Source organism: Paramisgurnus dabryanus, chromosome 3 (genome assembly GCF_030506205.2).
Source record: "Paramisgurnus dabryanus chromosome 3, PD_genome_1.1, whole genome shotgun sequence".
Classification (NCBI taxonomy): domain Eukaryota; kingdom Metazoa; phylum Chordata; class Actinopteri; order Cypriniformes; family Cobitidae; genus Paramisgurnus; species Paramisgurnus dabryanus.
This window is the reverse complement of record NC_133339.1, coordinates 26,190,875-26,208,229: the sequence shown is the minus strand read 5'-3', so window position 1 is coordinate 26,208,229 and position 17,355 is coordinate 26,190,875. Positions and strand designations below refer to the sequence as shown.

Genomic DNA, 17,355 nt, shown 5'->3' with positions numbered 1-17,355 from the left:
TTGTCAACTTAGAGATATTTTAAATAGTTAAATGTAAATATTAAATGTTACATCTAAATGTTAAATGTTAAATCTAAATATAAATGTAAAATCTAAATGTTAAATCTAAATATAAATGTTAAATCTAAATCTAAATGCTAAATCAAAATCTATATATAAATGTAAAATCTAAATGTTAAATCTAAATCTAAATGTTAAATATAAATGTTAAATATAAATGTAAAATCTAAATGTTAAATCTAAATGTTAAATCTAAATCTAAATGCTAAATCAAAATCTAAATATAAATGTAAAATCTAAATGTTAAATCTAAATCTAAATGTTAAATCTAAATGTTAAATATAAATCTAAATGTTAAATATAAATCTAAATGTAAAATCTAAATGTTAAATATAAATATAAATATAAATGTTGAAATTAAATGTTTCGGGTGAAACTAAATATTTAACTAATATGCTAATTAAAAATGCCGCTAACCGGAAGTGCCAAAATAAAAGCTCGAGGAGGCCAGTGTGTGTGTTTATAGCATCGTGTCAAATAAGTAACGAATAAAAACCATCTCATTCGAGGAAATTGACTCTTGGACATGGGTTATCGTGATAATAACTATTTAAAATAATAATCACGTTTGGAGAAACTGTATTTGAGGAGTAGGCAAGTGTCATTTTTATGAAAAGTGCGGGACCTGTAGCAATAATAATAGCCAGCCACGAGGGGTCTCACTTTGACTGAATTTTATGTCCTCGCTCATCATGTCATCACTCTGTCATGTTCGCATGCTTAATTGCCAGCAAGAGCCTGTATCCCCGCCCGCCCCGACCAGGTACGGTAACCGTTAACGTTACTGTCGTTCAAAATGTCCAACGAATGAGAATGAGAGCATCGGCAGAGCCGTCCTGGCGGCTATCCAAAATGTTTCAACAACGACAACAACCGCCTCCGGGCCACCACATGCCACCACATCGGTAAGTACGTTTTTCAAACCACGTAGCATTAGATTTTTTTGTAAAGGTTAACTTAACTAAACTAGCAAAAGAGATTTGTTACTAGCAACAAATGAACTTTATGTGTAGCACATGTGTTTCTATAAAGCGTAAAACTCACACGTTTAACGTGAGTGACGCAGTAAACCATGGTTTTATTGTGGTAAAAGTGTAGTAACCATGTTTACATGGTTTAACTATGGTTTTGGAAAACCATGGATGTCAAACCCATGGTTATTTTGTGGTTACTACGGTTTTACCACAGTAACCATGTTTTTCTGGTTTTAACCGTAGTAAAACCATGGTTAATTTTCGTTAGGGTAAGATTATGTGAAGATTTGCTGAGCAGCAAAGCATGATTCATTAGATAATTTAGCATTACAGCTACAGAGGCTACTTCTCACCTTACAAATTACACTAAATTGTTGGTCAAATGGAAATCTCTCTGTCCTCAGTCAGACATCTCACCTTGGCTTAACTTACCTGTTGACCTTTACTCACAAGATAAAACCATTCTCTGCTTGGCTAGAGAGAGAGAAATGCTGATGAAGGACAGCGGCAGTCATAATGATAAAGACATTTAATTTAATGTGAATAAGGTACCAGAGACAGAGTGTATTCTGTAAAAAAGCATATAATGTATCTCTTTTTGTTTCCGTTACCAATCTCAACCATGACCTTTGACTGCTGAGCATGTAAACATTAAAAACACATGAAATATAATGTTGCTAATATTTGCTAATGTCTCTTCAGGTTCCCACCACTTACAATTACACACCGGGGCCAGCCACACCCACCACCTCCACTGGGACATCATACCGCTCGGTATACTTGCATGTAACTTAGCTGGCTGTTTGTTTGTTTTTTGTTTTGTTTTTTGTGTGGTGTAATGTTTCAGGATTAGTTCCAATCATGATGGCATATTTTACCCAACACCAGTGTTTTGATTTAATAAATTGCTTATTGACAAAAAAAGTTTAATGAACCACCATCAGTTAGTTGGTTTGCATTCACAATTAACGAAAACGAATTGCTCTCTTGTAATGCACAAGTGTCTCTGTTTTCATTGATTTCAGGTTCCCTTTTCATCAGTTCATCAAAGGACTGCTACACACTCACGTTTTGTCAGAAAAAACAAAGCCTGCAAACATTATACAAGAGATGTTGTGTGCTTGCCTTTTTCGTCAGCATCAACATTCCGCATTCCAAGGGGAGACTCAAGAGCAAATTTAGCACGCAATGGCCTTATTGGGAAGATCTCCTTTACATCTGACTGGTCTGAAGCACAACTTAAAGAAGAAATGACCGCCATTTTCAGAAGAACGTTTGCATTGTCTATGGGCCAGTCTTTCCCATTCGAGTATTTGAGTACAGTCAAGGGATGCAAAAGACTAATGAAACCAAATGTCTCAAGCAGTTTTCTGTGGGGTGGAAAAGAAGTTGCCTCGATTAGTTCAGCCACTTGTCTCTATTTAATGGCATCAATAAACATACCTGTACAGTTAAACAGTTTACATGTCAGTACAGGGTTTCAGTTATGGGCAGCATTTCAATGTGTTAGAAGTAAAAATATTTATGTTGCTTATTTTGCTTCTAATTTTTTTTAGGTTAACTCGGTGTTAAATACTTAACTACCACTTGCTTGATGTATTATTTATCACTTTTTTTCTCCAGGAGGAACCTGAGGAACTCTCCGATAGTGACTTTGAAAGTCCTGTGGGCTCGAGAAAGAGAGGTGGGTTTGAGAATTTGTAATGTTGTTTCGTTGTTTTCCTCATCTACTATGTACTTCGTGATCAACAAACAAACAAAAACGAAATAACACTTTAATAGCATTGATAAACCTGTGGTGGTTTTCTGTGGAGGGGAAGAAATGTCAGCCATCAACATCCAAGTGCCTCTCACGTAAAGTATTAGGAGACAAAAATTGCCGGGTGCTTGTTCGCCCGACAGCATCAAGGTCTCTCATGCTAACACCTTGACCCCAGGTGATCTTATAAAAACTTTTATTTTATGCAAAGCCAACGAAAATCGAGCAGGACCAAACATTTTACAGCTGATGGCTGGCAAAAAAGTTAAACGACGACATCCCAAGCAAGCAATGAGTGTTCTTAATATGAAAAAGTGTTTTGGTTGATGCCATTAATGTTTATTTAAACGTTTAAATCAGTTGTAAATGAAAAACTAAATGAATTTAACATGGCAAAGATGAATGAACATTAATATATATTATTATATTGATGGATTTATTGCAGTTTGTGGAAAAAAGAAGTTTATAATAAATCTTTGAAAATCAAATTATGGATTTGAATTTTTTATGTTTGTATAACCTAAAGATGCTATGTGAAAGTTTGTAACAGAAAATAGGGGTTTTCATCATGTCACTTTCTTGTTATAGAAAACACATTTTTACCGAAATTAGTCAAAATGAATTTATTGCATTTTGGAACCAAACTCATTATTTGTAATTCAGTATATTATCAACCAGACAAATCCAGGAAACTTACAAATTTATTTTATTTCTTACAACCCATGAAGCTGTGCCTATCTAATGTTTATGTACCACAAACAAGAATAGAGATGTTATCTAATTGCTTTTCAGAATAAAATTTTCACCAAAATACCTATACAGTAATCTATTAGTCACTCATTAATTTATTGAGTCAGGCTTTCTTAAAGGGATAGTTACCTCAAAAATGAAAATTCTGTCAACATTTAAAATGGAAAAATTATATAAAAATGGAAGTAAATGGGGTCCACGAACAGTTTGGTTACAAACATTTCTCAAAATATCTTGCTCTGTGTTCATTAGACCAAAGAAATTTATATTGGTCTTTAACAACATGAGAATGAGTATATGATGACAGAATTTTCGTTTTTGGGTTAACTATCCCTTTAAACCTGAGTATTTTACTGTCTCAAGTCAACAATTGTATCCCTTTGCTTTTAGATAAAGAGCTGAGAGACACATACAGTACGGGGACAGGACTCTAACCAACAGTGAGGAGGCATTCCTGAAGACTTTGAGACCTGGTCACATCCTGGCATTTGCTACAGGGAGCAGCAAAGTCCCAGCCATTGGCTTTCATCCATCTCCTAAATTAATGTTTATTCATGATGAAAAAAAACATCTTCCCATTGCGCACACTTGTGCAAATGAGCTTCACCTTTTTGTAAACGCAAAAACAATGGCTGATGATGATGAATTTAACTACTGCTTCCTAGTAGCACTAATGAATGGATCTTTATTCAGCACCATTTAAACAAACAGTTAATTTGTTAAAGAACCCCTGCAGTGTAATACACCACTGTTTAGTGCAGGGCTCCACATGTTTGTTCATAAACGACATAGTTTGTCCATGTTTTAAAGCAATGGTTTTAATTGCAGTACACAAGAAATCTTAAAAAGAAATACTTAAGCTTGTGTTGTTCCATCTTGCTCCACACTTCGCCCTGTTTTCTTACAAATTTTTTTTTTACCTCTGTGAGGACTATCTGACCCTTCTTTATACTGTAAGATTTTGAACTGTATGATTGGAAAGATATGGAATCAATCGTCGCAGTAATAATAAATTTCAAATGTAGTTTCTTTAACCTTGTTATGTGTGTGGTTTTTTTTTTAACAATGATTGTTGATGAATTTAATTAACAGTTTTTTTAATGAAACAGCAGTGAAGGAATAAACTATGTACATTTATTTAAAATAATTCCATAGAAATTTGAAGTACTTTTCAGATTACAATTTTTAATTCCCCTCCTCACCATCGAAAGCCTGGCATATTTAGATTTATTGCTGTTGAATGTTTTGTGATAAACTGAAGAATGTATTTGTTCATATGTTGAAAAAATTCACACTCCTCAAACAATCACTTTACAAAACGTTTTGGATAAAAGAAAAATCTTACCTTATGAACAGCCATCTTCTCAGAGATACATCATAATAATACACTAGTTATGTATGTAATATATAAGATATTATAAAACACTGACAGGTATTGTTTTACTTCATTGAGTACTTTTACTTTGCATATTTAGGTACTTTAAAAAAACAAGAACAATGTAGTGGAAATCAGTTATGTATCAATACTGTCTTTTTTCAAACATCTATATGCTGGCAAGAGGTTTTAAATCTTGTAGTTCAAGAAGCACAACAAAACATCAATATTTGTGTTGTGTACTTTTGAAAGTACAAAAAGGCTAGTGTTACCCAGTTGTCCATGTTATGCTGAAGTCACACATTTACGAGTTTATCAAAAATAAACTGTTGTGTTCTCTGAAACAATGTTTTGCCATTGTTGTTGTCATTTTGAAGAGGGTTAATGGCAGCATTCAGTTCTTGCAAATCCCTATCATTCAATGGGGAAAATCCTCTTTGATAGTTGTGTGAGGAACAAAAAACTACCCCTGCTGTTGAGCGTTCTGGGTTGTGAAAATGAGGCAAATCATTGTCCAGAGTAAAAAGCTGAACTGGTGTTCTATTTCCTTCAGATGATATAGAGTGATTGTTAAATCCAGCTTTGAATTCCTCCAAAGTGCGGTTGATTCGGGGTAGAAAGACATAATGGAGACAAAATAGGTCTGTTGCATTGTCAATGTCTAGGATACCCAGGGATTCCAGTTCATAAAAAATGGGTGCATAAACATGGCTGCAGTTTTTGTTCAAGTCTCGATTAAACCCTCTTTCCTCTGGTTGTGTACAGACCTTCCTGTTAACACAGAGCCTTCCCCCCTGCTCGCATGCATGTCCTCCCAAATCTGAACGTTTTCTCCTCCGTGATCAGTCCTGATGTGCAGTGGTCTGCCAAACTGTCCAACAGCTGCAGTAAAGAGGTCTTTAACAGTTTCAGCACGATTATTGTTGGAGCAGTGAAGAAACATCAACATCCTACTGTAGCCGTCTATGGCACCATGAACAACTAATTTCCACCTAATCAACTTATGATTTCCATCTACATGCCATATGAAATTTGGATGGGGGACAGAGTATACTCGCCGAGCTATTGCTGTTCTTCTCCTGGCTAGGACACCAATTGGGTCCATTCTTCGCAGAGAATCTCTTACACGTTGTCTTTGAACCACAATGTTTTTGGAGCGGAGATGCCCCATAAGCATCACTTCTCCAACATTTGGGTGTTCAGTTTTTATGTGTGACACTTCAAGATCCAACTGTTGATCACTGATGCTCTTAAATTTTGATGTTGGGATATTATAGTCTTGCAGTAACTTGTAGAAAGTTGGCCTTGAGATTGAAGGAATAGATGCCGCTTCTGTAAAGGTGGTTTTCAGTGAAAGAACATGTTCAAGCTCCTCTTTGGAAATCTGATGTCTTCCTTGGTAGTCATTCTAGAACACACCAAAGAAAATGACATTTGGAATGTAGCTATAACAAAAAAGGGTTATTCAAGAGAGAATTATAGACATTATAACAGATGAGCATTCACATCCACTTATTATCTTTCTGACTAAAGAAAAATATAGATTGTACTATACATTTATTTAAGGAATGTTTAAATAAAATAGACAATCAAAAGATGAGAAGTTACTGAGTGGTAAATGAGAAATAAATCAAACAAATATGAACATGATTATTAATGAGTACTTACTGACAGACAGGTCACTGGAGCGAAGTCTGTTGCTGGTAAAGGTGTGGTAACGCTGGTGCTAGAGCCCTGAGGGGTTTTAAAATATAAACAAAATACCAAAGACGTTATCTTCTTGTCACATGTTAGTGTTGTGTAAAATATGCCATCATGATTGGAACTAATCCTGAAACATTACACCACACAAAAAACAAAACAAAAAACAAACAAACAGCCAGCTAAGTTACATGCAAGTATACCGAGCGGTATGATGTCCCAGTGGAGGTGGTGGGTGTGGCTGGCCCCGGTGTGTAATTGTAAGTGGTGGGAACCTGAAGAGACATTAGCAAATATTAGCAACATTATATTTCATGTGTTTTTAATGTTTACATGCTCAGCAGTCAAAGGTCATGGTTGAGATTGGTAACGGAAACAAAAAGAGATACATTATATGCTTTTTTACAGAATACACTCTGTCTCTGGTACCTTATTCACATTAAATTAAATGTCTTTATCATTATGACTGCCGCTGTCCTTCATCAGCATTTCTCTCTCTCTAGCCAAGCAGAGAATGGTTTTATCTTGTGAGTAAAGGTCAACAGGTAAGTTAAGCCAAGGTGAGATGTCTGACTGAGGACAGAGAGATTTCCATTTGACCAACAATTTAGTGTAATTTGTAAGGTGAGAAGTAGCCTCTGTAGCTGTAATGCTAAATTATCTAATGAATCATGCTTTGCTGCTCAGCAAATCTTCACATAATCTTACCCTAACGAAAATTAACCATGGTTTTACTACGGTTAAAACCAGAAAAACATGGTTACTGTGGTAAAACCGTAGTAACCACAAAATAACCATGGGTTTGACATCCATGGTTTTCCAAAACCATAGTTAAACCATGTAAACATGGTTACTACACTTTTACCACAATAAAACCATGGTTTACTGCGTCACTCACGTTAAACGTGTGAGTTTTACGCTTTATAGAAACACATGTGCTACACATAAAGTTCATTTGTTGCTAGTAACAAATCTCTTTTGCTAGTTTAGTTAAGTTAACCTTTACAAAAAAATCTAATGCTACGTGGTTTGAAAAACGTACTTACCGATGTGGTGGCATGTGGTGGCCCGGAGGCGGTTGTTGTCGTTGTTGAAACATTTTGGATAGCCGCCAGGACGGCTCTGCCGATGCTCTCATTCTCATTCGTTGGACATTTTGAACGACAGTAACGTTAACGGTTACCGTACCTGGTCGGGGCGGGCGGGGATACAGGCTCTTGCTGGCAATTAAGCATGCGAACATGACAGAGTGATGACATGATGAGCGAGGACATAAAATTCAGTCAAAGTGAGACCCCTCGTGGCTGGCTATTATTATTGCTACAGGTCCCGCACTTTTCATAAAAATGACACTTGCCTACTCCTCAAATACAGTTTCTCCAAACGTGATTATTATTTTAAATAGTTATTATCACGATAATCCATGTCCAAGAGTCAATTTCCTCGAATGAGATGGTTTTTATTCGTTACTTATTTGACACGATGCTATAAACACACACACTGGCCTCCTCGAGCTTTTATTTTGGCACTTCCGGTTAGCGGCATTTTGAATTAGCATATTAGTTAAATATTTAGTTTCACCCGAAACATTTAATTTCAACATTTATATTTATATTTAACATTTAGATTTTACATTTAGATTTATATTTAACATTTAGATTTATATTTAACATTTAGATTTAACATTTAGATTTAGATTTTACATTTATATTTAGATTTTGATTTAGCATTTAGATTTAGATTTAACATTTAGATTTAACATTTAGATTTTACATTTATATTTAACATTTATATTTAACATTTAGATTTAGATTTAACATTTAGATTTTACATTTATATATAGATTTTGATTTAGCATTTAGATTTAGATTTAACATTTATATTTAGATTTAACATTTAGATTTTACATTTATATTTAGATTTAACATTTAACATTTAGATGTAACATTTAATATTTACATTTAACTATTTAAAATATCTCTAAGTTGACAAATAATTTTGTAAATGTGCTAAAAAGTGAAAGTCAAAAATTAATACCAGTTTTTTAAAACATTGTTTGAAGCTAAATGTGACAAAATGTTGCTGATATTTTGAGTATGCGCCACTTTACAATTGGCACCCCATAGGGGTGTTCACTGATATGCTCACACAAAAATCGCTGCAAAAGGCGCTTTCCAACAGGTTTTATCGTAGTTTTGTCCGACTCCATTGACTTGTATTAGATGCGCTGTGAGGTACTCCGCCGCCGGAAACGGAAATGGGCGCGTTTGTAGTCTTTTTGTAGTTTTTTTTACAGTCGTGGTATCGTAGGCTCGCTATCCAAACATTTTTAAAAGATCGGTTATCTATGTCAACTTGGAAATGGATTCCGAGACATTTGAATGGGAGGATGAGGGTTTTGAGGTCGATTTTGATGGAGTCGGTTACAGGTTTGAACCTGAATATTCAGAGGAAGAATTCCTGCAAAGAAAGGCAGAGTTTGAGCTGCATTTGTCCAAGGAGTCCAGTGTTACGCCTGTTGCCGAAGCTGCTGTTGTCTCAAGGCTTACAGGCACTTGGTGGTGTTCCTGTCGAAAGTGTAAACAAATGCCTACAGAAGAGGAGAGTTTGTGCTGCACCGAATGGGACTTACTGTTTACAGAGGGGATGGAGAATCTAAACGTATCCGTCGACGAAACCGAGGTCTCGCTGACTTGTGTCACAGATCGTGATGTTCGGGATTTGCTCCAGAGACCGGTTATAGAGACATTCTTTTATGTCCCGAAACTTAATTGGAAAAAGCGTCCTAGACCAGAGGGGTTGAATGGCCAGTTATCAGATCGGTAAGTAAACTTAGAATAATTCTTGATCAGTAAATTTGTTATCTAGAGTAACTTATTGCTATTGTATATCCCACTTATGATTTGCTGATAAATTACGTAATTTCCACGTTACTATCAGACAGTTACGAATGGTGTCATACAGAGTGGTTCTGGAGTGGGCCCTCAAGGGTCAACAACTGGGACGTGGCAATCGAGTCGTTCTGCCCAGCTGTGTTGTGTGGGCCGTGAGAGATGCGTTCCCATCCCCCACTGAACAGTACACAGGATTCAAAGAAGGGGAGATAGAGGCTGTGTTCTGAACTCTATTTCATTGCACTAGCCTAGCCTAGTCCAAGTTCACGGTGTCAAAATAGTTAGCCTAATTACTTACAGACATTTTTTCTCTTCAGCAATTGTACTATTCAGGTCCTTGCTACCCCCTGTTCTTCATCTGCTTCATGAACATCGCAAGATAGTGTGTCCTGAACACATCAATAAGGTATGTGAGAGCATGTCCCACCTTTTCAATTATGTCTTATGAAATTGGTAATTACTAAACACACATTTCTTGTCTTCAACAGATTTACCATCCAGTTTCCACATACCCCCTGTTCAGAATGTAGTGTATAAACCACAAAACACTGTATGTTGAAATAAAAGTTCTTGTTTTTTATTAAAAAAAAGTTTTGCATTTTTTAAAAATATGCAACACAGTTTGTTAAAATAAAAGTTTTTTTATACAACACTTACAGTATTTCTTATAAAAAATATGAACACTTCACAATTAGCCAACTCTTGAACTATTTACATAATTTTGCTGACAATTAGAAATACCCTGCACAATTGCCCTCAGTGTAGATCCTGCAGATTTTAACTGTCAGACTGTTCAGGAAATCTACTTCGGTGCTTCTGAATGGCATCCTCTTTAAGGGGTCTCGGCTTAGAAGCAATATTTGGAGGCTGATGAAAATGTGGTCGGTCATCAGCTGTTTGGTTCTGCCTTCTCGCCAACACACGTTCCACAAGGCTGTTGGTGAAGGTCTGACTGGTTGGCTCATAGATTTTCCTGACTATCCAGTCCTTGCTCTGTTTTTTAAATGAAAGACTGTATCTTGTAGTTCCTGTAGTGTCAAACGTTACACCTAGTTATTATCACAAAAACGCATTCACAAAAATGTTCAAATAAGCTGTATATTATTCTACTATACCTTGTGCAGTCACTGCCTGCTCTCTGCCAACTTTAAAGTTGTTGTCCATGATGGCCAGTTTTGTTCGAGCAACCATCGTCTCATATGCAAAATGCAGTCTTTTGGGCAAGTACTTCAGCATGGCATTGTGAAACACCTCCAGAGCCCCTGAAAAGAAATGCCATCATGGTAATCTTATAGACGTCTGTATTACCCAGGACAGACCTATCAAAAAATTAATAATGACATACGTGTGCATTTTTCATTAGATATGTCATAAGGCAACATACCAGTATGTTTAAACTGTGTCAACTGCTGTAGATCTTTCAAAAGTCTTTTGTCCTCGACAATTGCCTGTAGACCCTTGAAAACTTGGGACTGTGGTTGGAGCCAGCGTTTCCTCAGTTGCTCATCTAGGCTTAGTGGGGCGTGGAAACATGTCTTTTTTTCACCATCTTCATCCCATTCATGCTCCCCACAGATGTGATGGAGAAGTGAAGTCCACCGTTGTGTCAGTTGCTACAAAACAAATTATATTGTAACACAGGTATTGGAATGCTAGACGGTCATAACAGCATGTTCACACTTGTATATAATCATTACATGTCTTCCTTGTAATCAAGATGTTGGGGGGATTACCTCTGCACTCCCACCGCAAGTGGCGCACGAAAACCAAAAATGGTTTATTATCGAGCGTATCCAGCCCTGTAGATCATGGTTGTCCCTTTTGTTTGAAAGCTGCACAAGTTTTTTCTTTATGCCTGTGTGTATGTGCAATCAGAACAAAGAACAGATTTTAGATGCATGTTCATTCACAGTATAACGTGGTGGCAGTGGCAAAGTAAATGTTATTAGTCTCGTACTGACGATGCTACTTGTGTCAGCCTCAATAGACAATGTTTTGTGAGAACAATTACCTTTAGCTACATGCCAAGGATCAAACTCGTGGTGGATCTGGTGAAATTCCTCTCGCATAATTTTTCTTACTGATGGGGACCGGTCTGTGGCGATGAGGTCAATGTCCAGTCCCTCCTTATACAGCAGCTCATTGAGACCCCTTCTAAAACCTTCTGACTCCATGGCAACCGAACTGCTGGCTTCAGTCACCTGCACAGTGACAGGAGAGATACAGATAAATAAATGAATAAGTCATTATTAGATTTACACAAAACTTTGTGTACATGACAATGCTCCGTCAATGCCCTGTGGGTAAAATATGTATAATCATAAATGTATAATACATATGTATAATAATCCAATCTTGTTTTTTCCCCACGGAATCCTTGATTAGTTTGTAAAACCTACCTGTAGTAATTCAAAATGAATAATCTCAGCAGTGGAGAGAAGCTGGAACGAGTATGTGGAGTATTTGCAACTGTGGCCTGTAAAATTAAACAATATTCTGTGTAAGCCAACCAGCAGTAACAGAAACATAAAAGTTATCCGTGCTTTTGTGCTATTACTAGAGCTGGGCCTAGATTAATCTAGATTTTGTATTAGATTAATCTAATACAAAATAAAAGTTTTTTTTGCATAATATATAAGTTTGTGCTGTGTGTAAATATTATGTATATGTAAACACACACAGATACATATGTATACATTTAAGAAATGTTTTATGTATATATTTTTTATTTATATATAATATAGAATATATAAAAATATAAATATATATACACATGTAAATGTTTCTTAAATATATACATGAATGTTTCGTTTCCTCTTTAGCACAGTTGCGAAACTGACTAGAAACAAAGAACAAACAGAAACCAATAGTAAATTCCAACACAATAGTAACGACTTCATGAACTTCTTTACTAACAAAATTATTTCTATTAGGGAAAACATAGAAACTACGCAAGCAGCCACCACTCAACCCAATAGTACATTTACCACTAGATTATCATACGAACATCTTGAGTCATTTAAACCTACTACAATAGAAGAGCTCTCTAAATTAGTAACGTCATCTAAATCATCGTCCTGTATATTAGACCCCATTCCCACAAAATTACTAAAAGAGGTATTTCATGTAGTGTCCGACTCGGTACTAAATATCTTTAACTCATCGCTAGAATTAGGATACGTTCCAACAGCTTTCAAACTAGCAGTTATTAGACCGCTCATTAAAAAACCAAACCTTGACCAGGGAGATCTTAATAACTTTAGACCAATCTCAAATCTACCTTTTCTTTCTAAAATATTAGAAAAAATAGTGGCAAGCCAGCTACGCACATTCATAGCGAATAATAATACATATGAAAAGTTCCAATCAGGATTCAGGCCCCACCATAGCACAGAGACAGCGCTGCTTAGAGTTACAAATGACCTCCTATTAACATCCGATCGTGGTGAAATCTCAATCCTTATATTACTAGACCTTAGTGCAGCCTTTGACACAATAGATCACAGAATCCTACTCAATAGACTAGAAAACTATGTTGGCATCAGTGGTCAGGCGTTAGCCTGGTTTAGATCGTATCTAACCAATCGATATCACTTTGTTTATGTAAATGAGGAAGAGTCACATCACTCCCCCGTTAAATACGGCGTACCTCAGGGATCAGTTCTAGGCCCTATCCTATTCTCGTTATATATGTTACCTCTTGGAGACATTATCAGGAAACATAACATAAGTTTTCACTGCTATGCGGATGATACCCAGCTTTACATCTCGTCACATCCTAGCGAAACCCACCAGTTTGCTAAGCTAACAGACTGCATTAGTGATATTAGGGACTGGATGGCACATAACTTTCTTATGCTAAACTCCAATAAGACAGAGATACTTATTATTGAACCAAATCGCTCCAAACATAATATGTCAGATTACAAGTTGCCCATAGATGGCTGCACGGTGGTGCCATCTTCCACGGTTAAGAATTTAGGCGTAATGTTTGACAGCAATCTATCTTTCGATAGTCATATCTCCAACGTCTGCCGCACAGCATTTTTCCATCTTAGAAATATCTCAAAAATACGCCATATGCTGTCTGCATCAGATGCAGAAAAGCTTATCCATGCTTTTATGACCTCTAGATTAGACTATTGTAACTCGTTACTCGGGGGATGCCATGCAAATCAGGTAAACAAGCTACAGCTGGTTCAAAACGCCGCCGCAAGAGTGCTTACTCGATCTAAAAAGTATGACCACATTAGTCCAATTCTGGCATCTTTACACTGGCTACCAGTTAAATATCGCATACAATTTAAAATATTACTAATCACCTACAAAGCCTTAAATGGCCTAGCGCCCTCGTATATAAAAGAACTACTATCAGAATACAATCCACCACGTAAACTGCGATCACAAAATTCGGGTTACTTAATTATCCCTAGAATATCAAAAGTGTCTAAAGGTGGTAGATCCTTTTCCTACTTAGCCCCTAAGCTCTGGAATGATTTACCAAATAATGTTCGAGTATCAGACACAGTCGATCAATTTAAATCTAAACTTAAGACATTCTTCTTTAACAAAGCATTCACATAGAATGTCCAGTAAATGTACTTTTCCCGCAGTAGTTATTTTGTCTAGAACAAAGCACTCACATACCTCATACGGGTAATTTACTCTTGCCGCAATAGTTAGCCTGTCTGGAACCGAGCTGAATTGAACCACTATAATGTATGACACTTGCATTACATGCGAACGGCCCCTACGCTAATAGAATTCTGTTTTTGTCTCCCTGTCTCGTCCTCGACTCTGAGGACAATGAGACAAACAGACCCAGTTCCTGTTGCTGTGAAGGTCATCGCACCACTAATCAACTGGCTGTCCTTCAACGTGACGCCAAATCGATGCGCGACCAACGGCCACCGGCTGAACCAGTTTAATCCGCTTACACGCTTCCTATCCCTACCGTGTCTATATATTATAAATATAAATATTAATCTCTCCCTAGGGTTTTTTGTCCTTCTAGGATTTTTTCCCATTGGGTTTTCTCCTAGGGGGTTTTTTAGTCCCAGGGAGAGTCAGCCAACTTTGGCTTAACTTAGCACTTTACTGTATACGTTACATTATTAATATGCTCGCTTACACGGTTTTTTATCCTTAGCCGCTATATTCTACTTCTTATACTATGTATTGATTTTCAATGTTCTCCTCTACATCTACTCATGTAAAGCTGCTTTGCAACAATTAACAATTGTGAAAAGCGCTATATAAATAAAATTGAATTGAATTGAATTGAATTGAATGTGTGTGTACTTATATATACATAATTATTACACACAGCACAAACTCATATATTATGCAAAAAAATACTTTTTTTTGTATGAGATTAACCTATATTAATCTGTGCCCAGCTCTAACAATTACATTCAATTTGAAATACCAACAATACCAATATGTTACCTGGTGAATCAGATCTGGCATCTCCACACAGTTCAACCGGTTTGCCTTCCGCCTTCAATTGCATGATCCGCTGTATTAGGTTCTGTTGATGTTCCTTGTAAGCCTGATGTATCACTGGAAACAAGTAATTTGACTGGACAGAGTAGTACTGGGTCTTCTTTGGAATCTGTAAGTTCAACAGTCTGGCCCACTCGTGGATTTCGGTGAATGTTGTTCCGGTAAACAGAACAGCTGCTGGTACAAGCAGGTTATTCTCTCCCATTCCTCCAACATCTGGGCATGATGCCCACGTGTCATGGTGGGCATTCAGACAGGTCCACTGCACTTTTATTTGGCTTCCCAATTTGTTCACTTTCTTATCAATGATGGCTACACCACACTTGTGACAGGTCCTGAATAGCTTCATGAGATGTGACTCATTGACTATCCATTTACTATCATCCCATTCAGATTGTGTTTCTGAGGGACTTGATACTGAACTAGATGCAGTACTGGAGGTGGATTGTTTGCTGGACAGACTAAAAGTCATGTCTTTCTCGTCATCGCTGTAGACTGAAGTGATGCTGGTGTCCAATATTGCCATCTCAGTCTGAAATTCGCCTGACTGTTGAGAAGTGTAATAATGGAGCTTTAGATTTTCAAGCAAGTATTGACAAATTATTGTAAGTAAATAATCCCAGGTAAAAAAGTAGTATACTTTAGTGTATTAGAAATATGATTAAAGTACATGAAGTATAAAACAAGTATGCTTCTACTTGTTGTGCTTTATTTAGAGAGTATTTAATATGTACATTTTAAAAGTATACTTTTAGTGTATGCACAAAATTGACTTTAACACAACTATAATTTGCGCTGCAATGCCTTTGTAAGTGTATTTCCATTAGAATGGCAAAACAATGCAATTGTACTATACTAAGTGTTCCATATTAGTATACTATTTACACTTGAAGTGTAGTCATATAGATGTTAAGCTGAAGTTAATACATAATTGAATACACTTAACTATACTTGATTTGATGAAAATAGTACAAAATGTAGAAAATATACTTAGTACACTTTTTTAAAGTATATTTTTAGTACAATTATTTTTCTTCTGGATTGTATAGTTAGACAAAAGACAGAAATATCTTACAGCCAGAGTTGAACTCTCCCCAAAAGCAGTGTAGGCAAGATACGTGCCAGATAGGGACTTCCTTGACTTCTGATAACCTTGTGGGCTGGTAAGAAGCAAAGGCATCCCACTGCAGAAGGATAAAGGCCTGCCAGTGCTTGGTTCCTTCACAGGAGTTGACTGTGGCACTTTGAAAATGTGAGGTTTCACTTCAACACCACCAACAGCCTGCAATACAGCACAAATCACAAATATTCAATGTTATACCACTATTCATTGTTTTTAAATGTATGCCAAACACTTACAACTTGCCAGCGTTAGTTTTTGGAAGTCACACAGGGGTATTTGACAGAGAAAGTACATTAGCACCACAATGTATGAGCTATAAAAAGTATATGCTATTCTGGGCCAACACATCGGAGCTGACTTCATATGACATAATAGTATGGCAATTCCTTATTGTCACGTCCATGGCTAATGCTAAAATGTCTTGGAACTTGCATGCTGTTAATGATAGCCTACGTGAATCGTTACGTTTTCATCATGAAAGTTCCACAGCCAAAAAATAGTAAACGCACAAAATCATGTAAATTTTTTCATGTAGGCTAGGGTTAGTCTTAGGCTTTTATGATGTTATGAACATGACAGGTTATGGACATAACAAATACGTTCATTTTCCGCCTGTTACAAACGTTACATTACAAAAATGTCAAGCTTACCCCAAGTTCTTCCAACTCTGTCGTCCCAGGACGTAATGTGGGAACCGCTGTATTTCTCAGTCGAAATAACTTTTTTGGCGATTTCTTTCGACCGCAAGCTAAGTCCTCATCAGTGAAATGTAGACCGCAGACACGGTGATCAGCTTTCTGCAGAACCTCAACAGGTGTGATCACATCCAACCCCAGAAATTCCAGCCACAACTTTAGCCTCTCCGGATTGTTCAAAGGAAGTCTGTGACAACTTGTTTTGCCACGAATTTTCCCGCATTTTGGAACTGCACAAAATCGCCCCATTATTATTAGCTAGCTGTTTCAAATGCTTTCAGACAGCGATCTTCTGCTTTTTCTGTGTATTCATTCAATGGTGGTTTGCGCGCAATTGGCAAAGGTGGATTATCGCCCCCACCTGGGCTGGAGTATCTATTATTCAAGCTCGCAGCGGAAGAATGTACGGAAGTGAGGCGTTTGGAAAAATAGGTCCACAAGTTAACAACTAATGCTAAAACAGCTGTTGGAAAGCATCTTTTGCAGCGATTTTTGTGTGAGCATATCAGTGAACACCCC

The 17,355-nt window shown here is 36.7% G+C and overlaps 3 protein-coding genes across 3 annotated transcripts; 2 read left to right on the top strand and 1 right to left on the bottom strand.

Annotated features, from left to right (window-relative positions):
• The first annotated feature begins 776 nt into the window (after positions 1–776).
• LOC135732202 (uncharacterized) lies at positions 777–4,577 on the top strand. The gene is made up of 6 exons (XM_065250095.2): positions 777–800; positions 873–965; positions 1,737–1,808; positions 2,060–2,500; positions 2,658–2,718; positions 3,934–4,577. The coding sequence occupies exons 1-6, from the start codon at positions 777–779 to the stop codon at positions 3,975–3,977; spliced, it is 735 nt and encodes a 244-aa protein (XP_065106167.2). The 3' UTR covers positions 3,978–4,577.
• A 4,175-nt stretch (positions 4,578–8,752) lies between these two features.
• LOC135769177 (P2X purinoceptor 7-like) lies at positions 8,753–9,766 on the top strand. The gene is made up of 2 exons (XM_065278563.2): positions 8,753–9,441; positions 9,560–9,766. The coding sequence occupies exons 1-2, from the start codon at positions 8,981–8,983 to the stop codon at positions 9,738–9,740; spliced, it is 642 nt and encodes a 213-aa protein (XP_065134635.1). The 5' UTR covers positions 8,753–8,980; the 3' UTR covers positions 9,741–9,766.
• A 318-nt stretch (positions 9,767–10,084) lies between these two features.
• On the bottom strand, positions 10,085–17,316 carry LOC135769877 (uncharacterized). The gene is made up of 9 exons (XM_065279430.2): positions 16,792–17,316; positions 16,094–16,300; positions 14,962–15,565; positions 11,913–11,989; positions 11,525–11,714; positions 11,247–11,368; positions 10,898–11,126; positions 10,629–10,775; positions 10,085–10,541 (listed from the first exon to the last, which is right to left on the bottom strand). The coding sequence occupies exons 1-9, from the start codon at positions 17,083–17,085 to the stop codon at positions 10,291–10,293; spliced, it is 2,121 nt and encodes a 706-aa protein (XP_065135502.1). The 5' UTR covers positions 17,086–17,316; the 3' UTR covers positions 10,085–10,290.
• Positions 17,317–17,355: the final 39 nt, after the last annotated feature.

Excerpts from the sequence above, each read along its gene's own strand:
- LOC135732202 (XM_065250095.2), top strand. The coding sequence starts at position 777 with ATGCTTAATTGCCAGCAAGAGCCT. Across the intron at positions 1,809-2,059 it reads CTGGGACATCATACCGCTCG|GTTCCCTTTTCATCAGTTCA; the intron begins GTATACTTGCAT and ends CATTGATTTCAG. Across the intron at positions 2,719-3,933 it reads TGTGGGCTCGAGAAAGAGAG|ATAAAGAGCTGAGAGACACA; the intron begins GTGGGTTTGAGA and ends CTTTGCTTTTAG.
- LOC135769177 (XM_065278563.2), top strand. The coding sequence starts at position 8,981 with ATGGATTCCGAGACATTTGAATGGGAGGATGAGGGTTTTGAGGTCGAT. Across the intron at positions 9,442-9,559 it reads AATGGCCAGTTATCAGATCG|ACAGTTACGAATGGTGTCAT; the intron begins GTAAGTAAACTT and ends CGTTACTATCAG.
- LOC135769877 (XM_065279430.2), bottom strand. The coding sequence starts at position 17,085 with ATGGGGCGATTTTGTGCAGTTCCAAAATGCGGGAAAATTCGTGGCAAA. Across the intron at positions 15,566-16,093 it reads GGGAGAGTTCAACTCTGGCT|TCAGGCGAATTTCAGACTGA; the intron begins GTAAGATATTTC and ends ACTTCTCAACAG. Across the intron at positions 11,127-11,246 it reads CTTGCGGTGGGAGTGCAGAG|CAACTGACACAACGGTGGAC; the intron begins GTAATCCCCCCA and ends TTTGTTTTGTAG.